This window comes from Anguilla anguilla, chromosome 4 (genome assembly GCF_013347855.1).
Source record: "Anguilla anguilla isolate fAngAng1 chromosome 4, fAngAng1.pri, whole genome shotgun sequence".
In the NCBI taxonomy this organism is placed as follows: domain Eukaryota; kingdom Metazoa; phylum Chordata; class Actinopteri; order Anguilliformes; family Anguillidae; genus Anguilla; species Anguilla anguilla.
The window spans coordinates 3,885,093-3,900,678 of record NC_049204.1 but is presented as its reverse complement, the minus strand read 5'-3'; the positions used below and the strand labels follow the sequence as shown (position 1 = coordinate 3,900,678).

Sequence of the window (15,586 nt, the reverse complement as noted above, 5' to 3'; positions counted from 1 at the left end):
AGGGGAGAGTGAATCCTGTCAAAGCAGGGTCACCAGAAATCCCTCGTGTATCCCGACAGATAAAAATGACGGTATATGCTTTTCTCGAGAACTCGACCTGCATACAGTTGGGCTTCGATTACATGCAGAATGCCGCCATGTTGTTCAGTCCTTTTCTGACCTCAAACCTGTCAAATATTCTACTTATCTGAGCGCGTGCACCCATCCAGGGTGACCTCTAGCAAACGTCACATAATATCCATTTACACGCTAGTTGGATGTTTCCCAAACCCCACTCAGGCTAAGCTTGCTGCTCTAGGGTTAGGGTTAGGGTTAGGGTTAGGGTTAGGGTTGGGTTAACCCCACTCAGGCTAAGCTTGTTGCTCAAGGCTACAGAGACACGCCAGTGATTTGATTTGGGCACGCAATCTGCTGGTTATGACACCACCCGCTATCCCACAATGCCCCGTGATGCTGTCTTACACACACACACACACACATAGCACACGTGCACATGCACCCACACGCACATACACACACACACACACACACACACACACACACGTACAAACACACACACACACACACCAAACATTCAGCTCATCCTCATTCGGATCATCAATCCGTTCCACAGGAAAATAAGACCTTCTCAAAGCTGCCCTGATAACAGAGAAACTCCACCAGCTCTACCCAACTTTATTAACTTCCTTTAAAAAAAGAGAAAAAAATAAGGAGCTTTTTTTAAAAAACAAAAAAAACAAAAAACAAATCCGGAGGACAAAGACCATGAAAGGAGCAGTGACAACACTGCCCCCCCCAACCCCCCCAGCCCCTGTGCCGCCCCCAGCCCCTCCAAGGCCAACTAGGCCTCGCTCAGACGCGCGATCAAGGTCATTAAACGAGAGAGAGAGTCAGCACAAGGGCTCAGAGCAGCACAGAGCAGCACAACTGATGTCAGCTCCCATCTGCTGATCCATAACACGCTCAGAAAAAAAACCCAAAAAAAAACAGAAAACAAAACGCAACGATCCGTAACCAAGTAACCAAGGCCCGTAGCCTTACGGAAACACCGAGCGACAGCCCATAAAGCACATCAGCTCAGCCGCATGTAGGGTACGCCAGTGTGCCTCAGTACTACTGGCAGTGGGGCGGTTTGGCAATTCTCATGGTCAGGCTACTGGGCTTGTAACTCAGAGTCCCACCACTGCAGCTGTACCCTTGACCCAGGCGACTGAGCTGGTTTTCAGTAGAACAGGCAGCTGTATGAATGTGCTCTGGATAAGCACCTGATTAGCCAAATGTTGCCCTTGGCAATGGACTATGTGTGCACCCCCCCTTTCCCACCCCCCCCAAATATCTGGATGGGAAACAGGTGTGCGGGCCCCCCCTTATGACCCATAAGCCTCCCTGGTTCCCCCCTGCAGTAAATCATTTTCATCCCTGGGACTCCTGGCAGGCTCTCTGTAATGGAACTGACAAGGGGTAGGGGGGTTTTGGGGGGGGGGGGCAGGGTGTGAAAACAGCCCTCAGCGGATCACTGATCCAATTATGCAAATGTAGGAGTTCAGGGGTCACCCTCGCCCGGCGTGCCACGCGATCTCTTGTTGACATAAGGGCGTGAATTAATTAAATACAAAATGGCGCACGTCGTCGTCGTGGTTACCGCGGGAGGTCGAATGGCTTTTTTTGCAAGAGTCAGAGCTAGGGACTGCTAACTGCTAGCTGCTCGCGCAGACAATCTCTCGGCTTTCACCCTGGGGGAGTGTATGGGGGAGGGGGGGGGGGGGGCCTTGGGGGGTGGAGACCAGGGGAAATAAACAGCTGACGCGTGGAACGTTTCTGAGGAAGCCAATACTGTACCTGGTGCTGGCTGACAGCTCTGGTGCATTAATTAACCTCCAAAGAGCGAAACGAGACCGGCCTTAGAGAGGGTCTTAAAAACACCTGAATACCCCCCCCCCCGCCTCCACTCACCGGTCCACCCCACCCCCACCCCACCCCCCAAAACACCAGTAAGTCTCTTACCTCCCTACTTGCCCTGAAAAGGAAAACGTTAACGATACATACCACGTTTCAAAAAAAAAAAAAAACACAACAACATCACAGGCATCTGGTTTACCTCAGAGCGACCAATCGGGTCTCGCAAGCTTCATTATGATGTCATAAAGGAGTGAGGTGGGGGCAGGGGGAGGCTGGGTTGTTTGTAATATACCAAATGCAGGGGTTTGTGGGAAGGATGGGGGGGGTTGGGGGAAAGTCACAGAACATAACCTCAACTCTGCCACAAGATCAAATATTTAGCCATAGCGCCCCCTACAGCCCTGAAAATCAGAGGGATATCAGATATCAGGGCTGTCAGTGGAGGAGGTTCGACAGCTTACCCGGCAACTCATTAAAAAAACAAAAAACTCACTCTTCAGGAACACAGCCACCAAAAAAAAAAAGAAAAAAACCCAACCCCCCCCAAACCCCACAACCCCAATCTAACAGGGCTACTCAATAACTCACACACTTAGGGACATAAACAAACAGGAAACATCAACACACAACAGAACAGCCGAAGACACATTACGACAACGTTGTGAAGAAAGATGAGTTTGTCACACAGAACACAGGCACAACACACAGGTCTCACATCTTGGAAACGGAACAGGAAAGAGGCTGATTTTTTTTTTTTTTTTGGGGGAGTGGGGGTGGCAAAAGACCTTTTTTTTTTGTTCTCCTGCAATCATAGGGTTAGCTGTTAGTAGTTCTATACGGATCAGTTGTCTTGTTTTTGTCTTACCTCGTACGGCCGTACCCACTGGAAAAGACACAATGGAAAACAACAGTTTAGTTCAAAAGGTCTACGTTAGAGCCACTAGTTACCAGTTTAAGGATGGATCATTTTAAAAAGCAAATTATCCTTTTGTTATTAGTGTTAACACTCTAATTAGAAAACAAGGTTATTTTGGGGAGTTTGAAAAGCCTCTCGGTGCTGGTTTCCCAAAGGCACAGGAACTGCGTACCCTACCGTGGGGTCTCATCTGTCCCCTCCACCGCCACCGACGCACTAGGGAGCGTAAACAAACGCGCCGCTCGAATGCGAGGCGGTCTAAACCGTGTGGCTTATGTTCTATCACTGCCCCCCCCTTATTCATACCGATAAACTGATTCCAAAGAGGATTTCCTTAAAGTCAACGTGACTGGGCCGAAATCACATAAACCTTCCCCCCCCCCCCGGCCAATAGAACTGTGCTGAAAGAGGGGGAGGGCATCTGACAGGGCTCTTCCCCCCTTCCCGGTAGGGCTGGGGGGGGGTTGTACTGCGGTTTAGCTGTCCCGATCTGACTCTCTGTTCTCAATATCAGCGGGGGGGGAGGGGGGCTCCATGACCTTTACTTTGCTCCCCACCCCGTTTTATTCTGAGATGACTGACAGCGATCTGCCCCCGAGCTAGCTGCCCCTAAGTGCGCTGAGGGGGCAAAGACCGCCCCCGACCCCCCAGGGGTCGCGCCCTGCTAAGCGGTGGGGCAGGGGAGAAGGCGGCAGGGGTCAGAGGTTAACGAGTATAGACTAGCGCGAGACTGACGCCGCAGAGCACGCCTGTTCACCCGCCAGCCCATCGCGACTTCGAATAAAGTTTATTCTATTATTTAAACCTATGTTCATTTTTTTTTTTTTTAAATGTCCAAGGACCTGTATCATGGAGCAGGGTTACTCAGTTAACCCTCTCTAATCCGGAACGTGGACTGAAGTAAAAAGAGCAGTTCCAGGTTTCACTCCAGTGCAGTTATGCAGCTAACTCAGTAATCCTGCTTTGTGTGATGCAGGCCCCAAGTCTTGGCGGAAGTCTGCAGAAAGAACTAACCCACAACACAAACACAACGCCAAAAATTATTTCCAACCGGATTAGTTTGTGTTTCGTTCCCGCTCTGAATACAGAGAAATCCTTTGTCCAGCACCAGTTAGAGAGGCAGTCAGTTTGGTTTTATGATGTTTTGCCTGGTTCTTGATTCTCCACGGTGATGCAAGCACCTGTCTCTCCTGGGTACACATCCCCCTTACCCATAGGCCTTTGCACCAGACCACAGAGCCTGAACAGGGAGAGCTACAATACCATATCATACAAACACTTCAATCAATCAATGTTACAGCTGCAATTCCCCAAGTCAGCTTTCATATTGAACTATAACCCAAAAACTATATCTACAACCATAACACCATAACCCTTTAAGGAGTGCGATCACAAATACGCAATTAGAATGGGACTTGACTGAACATTCTAATGCTGATGTAACAATCACTACTGGTGACTGAAAACAACGGAGTTCTAGAACACTGACTTCAGAAAATTCTGAAAAAAAAAAAACCCAAAAAAAAACAGAAAAGCCTCAGAAAAACCTGCTCTTTGATTGGTTGAATTCTTGATAAAGGCATCTGATGAAAGGTGAACACTAGTAAAAAGTACACATTCCATGGATGGAGAATCCTCAGAAACCAGGCAAATCATCCTTTAAAGGTTTTTAGCATCCTTATCTGTGTTCATTTCAGAGAAAATCCAAACAATCACATGGGAGAGAGGGAAGGACTGTTAATTGGTTAGAGTTTTAAGGCAACAATGCTGTTCTTCTTCGTTTCATCGGGTACACAGTAAAGGTTAGGAGTCTAGTTAGGGTTGGGAGAAACTAGTTAAGGTCAGGTCAGGTTAGGTTAGGTTAGGTTAGGTTAGGTATTGGTTACAGGTTAGATTAGGTGTTGGTTAGGTTAGGTTAGGTATTAGTTACAGGTTAGGTATTAGTTAATATAGCAGGTTTATAAAGCGAGGATTGGAACAGGTTGCTGGTAGGAACACAGCAGCAGGGAGGGTAATCTGATTAGGGAATATGCAACACGGTCGCTTTCATTATTAATCTATAATTAAACAGAGTAAATTAAAAGTGATTGTTTTCGATGGAGCCTTTTATTTAGTTAAAAAAAAAAAAAAAAGCTGAACAGACTCGGAACGTAGATGGGGCCACCGGTATCACGACTTCACTCCTCTGAGAGTTATAATAAAAATAACCCAAAAGGTGGTGGAGGGGGGAGGGGGGGGGGGGTGAAAGCAAAAGAACGGGATTCCTTCCAAAAGACAGCGAGGAGCAGCCGCCCCGTGCGCTATCGGGTCTGAGCGTCCGCCCCGTGCGCTATCGGGTCTGAGCCTCCGCCCCGTGCGCTATCGGGTCTGAGCGTCCGCCTCGTGCGCTATCGGGTCTGAGCCTCCGCCCCGTGCGCTATCGGGTCTGAGCGTCCGCCCCGTGCGCTATCGGGTCTGAGCCTCCGCCCCGTGCGCTATCGGGTCTGAGCCTCCGCCCCGTGCGCTATCGGGTCTGAGCCTCCGCCCCGTGCGCTATCGGGTCTGAGCCTCCGCCCCGTGCGCTATCGGGTCTGAGCCTCCGCCCCGTGCGCTATCGGGTCTGAGCCGCCGCCCCGTGCGCTATCGGGTCTGAGCGTCCGCCCCGTGCGCTATCGGGTCTGAGCCTCCGCCCCGTGCGCTATCGGGTCTGAGCCTCCGCCCCGTGCGCTATCGGGTCTGAGCCTCCGCCCCGTGCGCTATCGGGTCTGAGCGTCCGCCCCGTGCGCTATCGGGTCTGAGCCTCCGCCCCGTGCGCTATCGGGTCTGAGCCTCCGCCCCGTGCGCTATCGGGTCTGAGCAGCCGCCCCGTGCGCTATCGGGTCTGAGCCGCCGCCCCGTGCGCTATCGGGTCTGAGCCTCCGCCCCGCGCGCTATCGGGTCTGAGCCGCCGCCCCGTGCGCTATCGGGTCTGAGCCTCCGCCCCGTGCGCTATCGGGTCTGAGCGTCCGCCCCGTGCGCTATCGGGTCTGAGCCTCCGCCCCGTGCGCTATCGGGTCTGAGCCTCCGCCCCGTGCGCTATCGGGTCTGAGCCTCCGCCCCGTGCGCTATCGGGTCTGAGCAGCCGCCCCGTGCGCTATCGGGTCTGAGCCTCCGCCCCGTGCGCTATCGGGTCTGAGCCTCCGCCCCGTGCGCTATCGGGTCTGAGCCTCCGCCCCGTGCGCTATCGGGTCTGAGCGTCCGCCCCGTGCGCTATCGGGTCTGAGCCTCCGCCCCGTGCGCTATCGGGTCTGAGCCTCCGCCCCGTGCGCTATCGGGTCTGAGCCTCCGCCCCGTGCGCTATCGGGTCTGAGCGTCCGCCCCGTGCGCTATCGGGTCTGAGCGTCCGCCCCGTGCGCTATCGGGTCTGAGCCTCCGCCCCGTGCGCTATCGGGTCTGAGCAGCAGTGCCCTGCGCGAGCGGATATGACAGGCTGCTGGCAGCGCGAGCCACAGAGAGGATTCTCTCCCCCCTCCTGCTTCAGGACGGAAGAAATCCGCACACGGGCTGGAGGGGGGGGGGGGGGTGAGGGGTGTGGGCTGGGGGGGGGGGGGGGGGGGGGGGTAGGTCAGGCCCCACTCTCTCGAAGTGAGACGCAAGGCTTTGACGGGCGATTTTGGACAGAACACCCTCACCTGTCAGGCTGGGCGTCGGGACACCTGGACAGAGCTGGCTCGGACCGCTCTGAGCCACTGGCTCACAGCCCTGATGTACTGTGGGTAATGCATGCCCAGTCTGATGCATTGCGGGTAATGTAACAACCCTGATGTACTGTGGCTAATGCACGCCCAGTCGGATGCATTGTGGGTAATGTAACGACCCTGATGTCCTGTGGGTAATGCATGCCCAGTCTGTTGCATTGTGGGTAATGTAAGGACCCTGATGAATTCTGGGTAATTTCTGCTTCATAAGACGATCAGGAAGTCCCCCGTCACCCTTGTGTACCTAAGGGAAACAGGCATGTCTATATCCACACATTCTTTTTTGCCTGCATGCATTCTCTCTGCAATGGGAGACTGATTACTAATGCCTGGGGATTCTGTCCATCTGTCCTGCCAGGTTTCTGCTTAGCCGACTGGACTAATGTATTATTTTTAGCCTCCCCCCAATGCCCCCCCCCCCCCCCGCAAGGTCACACTGACTGCAGCATGCGAGTGGGGCCCGGATAGCAGAGCCCCGCCCACTAAGCACTCTCACACTCATTCTCAGACCACCTGATTGGCCAGCTTATCTCTTACATCAGACTGTGTGCATGCGTGTGTGTGTGATAGAGTACGTGTGTGTATGCGAGTGTGTGTGTGCGCGTCCGTGCATACATGTGTGTGCATGTGTGCGTGCGTGTGTGCGTGTCCGTGCGTGCATGTATGTATATATATGTGTGTGTGTGCATGTGCGTGCATTTGTGTGTGTGTGTGTGTGTGTCCGTGCGTGCATGTATATATATATATATAAGTGTGTGTGTGCGTGCACAGGGACGGCTGAGCTAACGAACCCAAATGGACGCGGGCCCGCAGTTCCCCAGGTGGGACTTTAACGTTTCCACCGCAGGTTTTTCCTCCCTCCTTCCCCACGGCGCAGAGGCCTGGTCTCACACTCGGCGCACGCTACACACACCTGGCAGCGCTGCGTGAGTCACCGCCCGCCGCACGCTGTCCTCAGAGCGAGAGGGAAAAGAAAAGGCTTCACGCGGCGTCTCCGCTGCCTCCAGCCGGAGGGCGAAGAAAAGAACAGCTCATTCAGAAAGGCCAGCGCAGCAGCGGCGCGCCTGAGCAGCGTCTGGAGCCCAGGCTCCGGTATTAAAAACCGCTACCTGCCTCCTGAACCCTGAAATTACAGTTCTTTGGAGGGATTAGGATGACGACCCAGGGGGTGCAGAGGATTTTTTTTGGGGCGCAGACCCCTTTTCTCATCGGCGTAAATCGCGGCGGCCGAAGATCTGTGAACTGTCGTCTCCGACCGCAGTTTCCGTTGCCCGCGCCCGCGCGCTAGCCCCACAAGCTAACGGGAGCGCGCTAGGCCCACAGGCTAACGGGAGCGCGCTAGGCCCACAGGCTAACGGGAGCATGCTAGCCCCACAGGCTAACGGGAGTGCGCTAGCCCCACAGGCTAACGGTAGCGCGCTAGCCCCACAGGCTAACGGAAGTGCGCTAGCCCCACAGGCTAACGGGAGTGCGCTAGCCCCACAGGCTAACGGGAGTGCGCTAGGCCCACAGGCTAACGGGAGCGCGCTAGGCCCACAGGCTAATGGGAGCGCGCTAGGCCCACAGGCTAACGGGAGTGCGCTAGGCTCACAGGCTAACGGGAGTACGCTAGCCCCACAGGCTAACGGTAGCGCGCTAGCCCCACAGGCTAACAGGAGTGCGGCAGCGCAGAGCTAATGGCGGCTAACTCGCGATACCACTTCTGCATCGTTGATTAAAAAGTAAAAAAAGGAAAAAACCAGCCTCCACTTAGGCGCACAAGGGCCACGTTAAACCCGCTCTGTGAGTTTACCGCACGCCATATTTTCACCTGTTAAAAACCCGGAAAGCCGTGGCGAGGAAAGGAAAACACGGGCCCTCGGAGAGCCTCATAAAACGGGGAATTTGGCTGTCTCCGAACCCCCAGAATGAAATTTTAAAAAAACAAAACAACCCCCGACGGGAGGGACCCTGCACCTGCGGGTTTGAACAGGAAGCGTGTGGAGCGGCACTTCCTGTGCTACAGGCGCACATCGAGCGGGACGCAGAGTCGCCGCCAAATCACTGGCTGGAATAATATTTTGGCTCGGTGGCGAGGGCGCGGAGCCCGGACCCTCAGGTCACGCACGGCGAAACGCCTCCCTCCCTCCCTCCCTCTCACTCGCTCCCTCCCTCCCTCCCTCGCTCGCTCCCTCTCTCATTCCCTCCCTCCCTCGCTCGCTCCCTCTCTCACTCCTTCCCTCCCTCCCTCGCTCTCTCTCTCTCTCTCGCTCGGACCCCGAGCTGCTGCTCCAGGCGCTCCTGTTAAAGATTCGCCCGTTCCCATTTCCCTGTTTTTCCCACCCGGACTACATCCCGAGGACCGAACGTTCGAATCGGGGCTCCTGATCCCCTTTTGGAACCACGGGACCTGTTACTGGGGAAGACTGAAGGGGCTGCTTTGGGTTTAAAGTGCGGCCTTGTGTATGCACAACGTGTGGGGAATGTGTGTGTGTGTGTGTGTGTGTCAGTATGCATGTGTGTGTGTGTGTGTGTGCGTCAGTATGCATGTGTGTGTGTGTGTGTGTGTGTGTGTGTGTGTGTGTGTGTGTGTGTGTGTGTGAGCGCCTGTACATGCGTGTGGAAAGGGCAGCCAGCCTTATGCCGCACAGACCAGATATTCACTTCCACACTTAAAGAATGAAAGGCCAGGAGTTAGGCAGAGCGCTCCAGCGCTCCAGCGCACACGCCGGGCTGAGGACGGGCTCGGATCTTTCCGGAAGAAACGGCGAGAGAGAGCTCTGGGGATCCCGCAGGTCACCTGACTCGACGGACAGACCCGAGGACACGCCTTCACTACATCTTTACACCCGAGCGGTTTCACCGTCCTCCGGGAAACGTGTTCATAAACGGCAGACGTTTTCGCTTTTGGACGTTAGTGGGAGGGGGAAAAAAAAAAGATTGGGGGAAGGGAGGGACGGACAGAAAGGGAGAAGGTGAAAGGGACAGGACTAGAGAGAGAGAGAAAGAGAGATAAAGGATCGGTGGGTCATGCATTTTAAAAGCGTTTAAAATGCCATCTGCTTCGGGGAGGGGGGGGGGCAAAGAGGAGTTTCAGACTCAGAAAAAACACTTACCAAAGGTATCTGAAAATTATAAGAAATAAAGGGGAAGAAAACAAAACAACATATTTCAGGGCTGAGGTCAGGTAATGGGTTACATCGCTTAGACCAGCAAGTGTGCGTTTTACTCTAGTTTTAATTTCCACTTTCACTGTAGGAAAATTCAATTTGCATTCTTCATTAAAAAAAACAACACCAACCGCATGAAAGTAAATACTCCAGCACTGAAGACAAGCGGCTACATAATGCAAATGCATCTCTCTGGTTAAGCAATGTTTAAATAGTGCTTGAGACTCAAACACGTTTACATTCAAAATGTTTTTCTGAGAGAATATTATAAAGATGAAGCCTGACAGGAAAAGTATGTTAAAGTATAGAATATGAACACACCACCGCGTGCAGGATGCACTGTGTGCACACGAGGTGCTGTCTGAAGCAGTGTTTTTGAACAGTGTTAGTCAGATCAGTCCAGATTTATCTGTTGTTTTTCTTTTACTGAAATAGCAGGGGGTCGCTGGAGGAAGTTAAAATCAGCAGGATGTGACCTGGGACACATCGAAGCTCCAACGGAACAGACAGACAGACAGACAAACAGACAGACAGACAGACAGACAGACAGACAGGTAGACAAACAGACAGACAAACAGACAGACAGACAAACAGGTAGACAAACAGACAGACAGACAGACAAACAGACAGACAGACAGACAGACAGACAGACAGACAAACAGACAGACAGACAGACAGACAGGTAGACAAACAGACAGACAAACAGACAGACAGACAAACAGGTAGACAAACAGACAGACAGACAGACAAACAGATAGACAAACAGACAAACAGATAGACAAACAGACAGACAGATAGACAGACAGAGACCCAAAAATATATGTGAACAGGTGACACCTGGCTGTACTGCCAGGACAGCAGACACACAGACAAATTGGGGGGGGGGGGGGGGGGGGGCACAACAACAGCTGAGGAATGACGCCTCTGAACCAATGACCTGGAACCAGCCAGGGACCCAAGCTCACCCTTGCCATGGTGCACTGGGGGCACCAGTTCCTTCTGTCTTTTGACATATCAGGGTTTTTTTTGTTGCAAATTCTCCCACTGGCTTTGAACTGGTCAGGCTCATAGTGCTGTAAGGTTATGAGCAGTCTGGTCAGGCTCATTGTGCTGTAAGGTTATGAGCAGTCTGGTCAGGCTCATTGTGCTGTAAGGTTATGAGCAGCCTGGTCAGGCTCACAGTGCTGTAAAGTAATTAGCCTAAAAAACAGAGGCCTGATTGGAAATGGGAGAACTACAGGACCCAAGGAGCTGTTGGGTCCAGAGGGCGGGGTCTGGGTGGAGCTGGGGTCCCTGTATTCCAGCGTTGTGATTGGCCCACGGGGGATCTCCACAGGTCCACCGAAGCACGGATGGCTCGGCGTCCTGCTCAGACCCCAAAATACCCCCCCGAGGTTTCGCTTGCCGTCTTCCAATAAAATAGCAGAATAAAAAATAATGATAAATAAAAAAACCACTTTCACATTATCGCTCCACTCTGGAAAACTCCGATGATACCCCCCCAGGGGGGAGAGCCCTGCTGCCTGACACGGAAACTAAAGAGACACTCCAGCAACTAGCACAACATCCTGCTCGAACAGCGCTAACGCTAACGCCAACGCCAATGCTAACGCTAATGCTAACGCCAGCGCTAACGCTTCCTCACCTGCGAGAAGGGTCATTTTGGGCCTTTCAAGAGCGAGAGCAGTTACCTCCAGACTACATTTTGTTCCACTTTATTTAGATCAGACCCCTACTGCTCCCCCCCACCAACCCAATTTCAGTCCACTAATCCTGCCATAGAGGCCAGACGCTGCCTATTCCGGGGGGTGGGAGGGGGGAACGTATTGCGCACATCGGGGGCGATGACGTCATCGTTAAACACTCATTGCTCAGTGACGCTCTGACCTGATTTTAATGAAGGGCGTGAACTCAAAAAAAAAAAAAAAAATCAATTAGATTTTTCAAGGGGTAACTAATTATCGACCCAAAATATCAACCCCTGAGTGCCTTGGGGGCACTCTGTCCCGTACTTAATTAAGACACATAATTACACTTCAGCGGACGTTTCAATAAAGTCTCATCAATAGGAATGAAACGCCATTTTTAATTACTGTACAATGACAACAGCAACAGTGGCCACGCCCAGTCCTAGTGACTCGTCCAATCATTTCTGTGTGTACTCAGTCCCCAGCTGAGGTTCTGTCTCTCCCAGATGAGAACCCTTGGAAAGGCAGCCTGTATCAATTGTGAAACCTGGGCCTGCACTGAAGGTCTGGTGTTTAACATTCGAGCTGGAGCGCTTAAAAAATACAACAACGCATAAATCGATAACCTCACGCAACCTGGCACCCGAATCATAACCAAGACAAACCTTGAACGAGAAAGAGAGAGAGAAAAAGAGAGGGAGAGAAAATAAGAGAGAGTATTTGCATCTTCACCCCCCGCCATTTCAACCCTGTTCTGAGTGCGAGCACAACTGACGCTAACGCTAACAAGGAGAGAGAGAGAGAGAGAGAGAGAGAGAGAGAGAGAGAGAGAACGAGCAGATTGGTCAGCCCGGCAGGAAGTTCCGCCCCCCCCCCCCCCCCTTACCTGATCTCAGCTGTTTGATTCGCCCGTTACTTGCGCTGGGGTCGACGGGCAGGAAGTCCTTGAACCAGTGTATTTCCGGGTCGGGGTTGCCGCTGGCCGCGCACAGCATGGTGGCAGTGCGTGTGCGCTCCACCACCTTCAGCTGGGGGCCCATGTCGATGTTGGGGAACCCCGAAGGGAGGAGGTCCTCTGTGAGGGGGGGGGGGGGGGGGGGGGAGAGAGAGAGGTACAGAGGGTGGGTTTTGGTGGGGTGGGAACCGGGATGGCCTGTGTTCCGTACCAGACCCTGGGGGGCCCGTCCACGCAAGCGCTACTACAGATTCAGAGCCGAGCCCAAAAATGTCTTTAATGTGCTCTTTACGATGGAGAGGGGGTTTTGTGTGTGTTTGTGTGCTTCTGCGTGCATGTGTGGTTGTGTGTGTGTGTGTGTGCGTGGGTGTGTGCACGTACATGTGCGCGCATGTGTGTGTGTGTGTGTGTGCACGTGTATGCGTGATTGTGTGCGCATGTGTGCGAGTGTGCATGTGTGCGTGTATGTGTGTGTGTGTGTGCATTTGTGGTTGTGTGTGTGTTTGTGCGTGTATGTGTGTGTGTGAGCATGCGTGCATGTGTTCGTGTGCATGTGTGCACGTGTGTGTTCTGATTGTTATTCCACGATTTGAGCGAGATGTTTGTTGCTTTTTTTCCAGTTCCAGTTTTCATTTGTTCACTGCTTCTTTTTTTACCCGGCCAACAGTCTATCTTTGCTCCTACTATAAAAAAACCCTGGTTTGGAGCAGAATAGGTCAATACATTGTGGACAAATAGCTGAAAGAATCCGGAGCTATTTTCAGCTGCCAGTCTGCTGATAGCCCTGTTTACTTTCAGGCCCCTGGCAGGGCTCTGGGACTGCCCACTAATGGCGTCCAACATAATCCATTTTGTCACTATTTTTGTTGCCATGTAAAGCTGGATTTTTCAGAGCGCTATAAGCGTCTTGTCCTTTATTTGTTTGGATATCAGAACTGTGTGTCTGTGGGGGGAAAAAAACTGGTTAAAACTGGACAGTCTCAGTTAATTGCAACCACTGCAAATTTAATTTAGACTGATTGTAAAAATTTGCACGGTTTGCATAATAATTTCGGTGATTCAGAGGTAGTAACACTTTTTTTTTTCCCAGACAGATGCACAAAACAGCCATTTTGTGGCCGCAATTACTTCTTAGCAGAAGACTCGCCTCTAAATCGTTTTAATTGTAACAAAGATTGATTTACATCATACAGCTTTAATTTTAACCAAACGAGAAGTCTTAAACTGAAAACCATTTGTTTTTAGGTTCCCTAATTTTTTTAGCTCAGCAGCACTTGAGGAAGACGCGCTCCAGCCAGAGATATTTCCACGCGAGCGAAGTCGCTCAGAACCGCAATCGAGAGTCATTTAGCACACGAGTGACGCTGCGCACCCTTGAGCGAAAACATACGGCAGATGAGGTGTGCTCTGAAAGGGAGATGCATCACTTAAAATGGCCGCCGCTCTCTGTGCTCGACCGCCCCCTGTCACGGCCCCAGTGAGCGATGGCGGGTACCCAGACGGAGATCCTGAGAGGTGCGGCGGGCGCGTCTCCTAATCTGCGGTGAGGGGGTTTCAGGATACTGGGGGGTCGGGAGCAAAAACAAGCCAGCGGTGCTGCTGCAGCCGGGCCGATGGATAGTGTGTGCAGATCAGCGAATTTGTCACGTTACAGCTGTATCAATAAAACCGGTAGAACTGTACTTTTCTGTGGGAACCACCAGGAGGTTATAAACACACACACACACACATGCACAGACACACACACATTATCTATCTATCTATCTATCTAACTTACACGCAACTTACACGCAAACACACGTGACGTCTCTCAGTACTCATATATTAACAGGGGGAAACAACCTCAGCTTGTAACCCCAATAGGTGTGACTTCTATTCGAACACAAAAAAATAACCAAGTGCGCCTCCCCCCCGCCATACCTCTGTCTCATTTGGGACGAGTGCTTGTTAAAGAGATGTGGTTCTTTCCGATCAATCAGGAAACATGGATTTTTCAGACCCTAAATGTCCCATCCAGGTGCAATGGGTCCTGGATGTGTAATGAGCAAAGAAACCAGGAGCCTTTAAACTGATAGCCTGGGATGTTTCTCCATGACAGCAGAGCACGCTTTGCAATAAAGCCCAAATACTACAGCACCCCTGGGGCAGTGCGGAGCTCTGTAAAAATCACTACTTACTCATTAATCAGGAGTCACACCTTTTTTGTTTTTTTTTGTGAACTAACAAAACGGCAACAGGCCAGAAAGAACAAGCAGAGCGGAATGAGTGAGCGTTCAGCTCTGGGGTGCGGTTCTACCTGAGCGACAGGTGACAGGTGACAGGTGAGGCGTCACACGGTGTGCGGTAATTCGACAGCCTCGTTTCTCCCGGAGCCCCAGGCCTACCCGAGGGTGGGGGGGTGGGGTGGGGTGGGATGGGGGCGGGCGAAGAGCCAAGAGCTCACGCGAGTTAGCGGCCCAAACGCCTTGCGCCGAACACGCGGACAGCTCAGACCGTTTTTCCCGCCGCGGCTCGTGGAAAGCGCGGCAGAGCAGAGAGACTCCTCCGCGCGCTTCTCTGAAACACTGAGACGGGTTCTCTGTGCGGAGAGAGGGAGAGAGGGAGGGAGAGAGGGAGAGAGGGAGGGAGGGAGGGAGGGAGGGAGCAAGGGAGCGAGCGCCGACTCTGTAAATATTTCAGAGCCAGATGGGGGGCGGGGGACGGGGGACGGGGGACGGGGAGAATCGCTGGTGCTGTTTTAGGGCTTCGTGCCGAGTCCTCGCCCGTTGATTATTAAAGGATGCTGAGGTGTGATCTCTGCGTATCCCTGGAGGGAAGCTGAGACAATTCTCTGCTTTGTGAGCCTTAAAGTAGGGCTGCCTCTCTCTCTCTCTCTCTGTCCTCTCACTCTCTTTCTCTCTGTCTATCTCTCCTTCCTCTCTGTCTCTCTCTCTCTCCGGCCTCTATCCTCTCTCTTTCTCTCTCTCCCTTCTCTACCCTCTCGCTCTCTCTCTTCCCTCCCTCTCTCTCCCTTCTCTACCCTCTTGCTCTCTCTCTCTTCCCTCCCTCTCTCTCCCTTCTCTACCCTCTTGCTCTCTCTCTATTCCCTCCCTCCCTCTCCGTTCTCTACACTCTTGCTATCTCTCTCCCTCCCTCTCTCCCCTTTCGCTCTCTTTCTCTGTCTCTCTCCCCACACTCTTTCTGTCTCTCACCCTCTCTCTTCCCCCCCTCTCTCTCTCTCTCTCTCACTCCCTCTCCCTCTGATGTGAAAACGCATAATTCCC

The 15,586-nt window shown here is 52.5% G+C and overlaps 1 protein-coding gene across 1 annotated transcript in view; it reads right to left on the bottom strand.

Moving 5' to 3' along the window:
- Window positions 1-15,586, bottom strand: part of LOC118225182 (receptor-type tyrosine-protein phosphatase S-like) — a 75,143-nt gene that overhangs the window by 58,793 nt on the left and 764 nt on the right. The window contains 3 exon segments of the mRNA XM_035413272.1: window positions 2,765-2,782; window positions 9,627-9,635; window positions 12,255-12,443. Of these exon segments, the coding sequence (XP_035269163.1) occupies window positions 2,765-2,782; window positions 9,627-9,635; window positions 12,255-12,443 (216 nt within the window).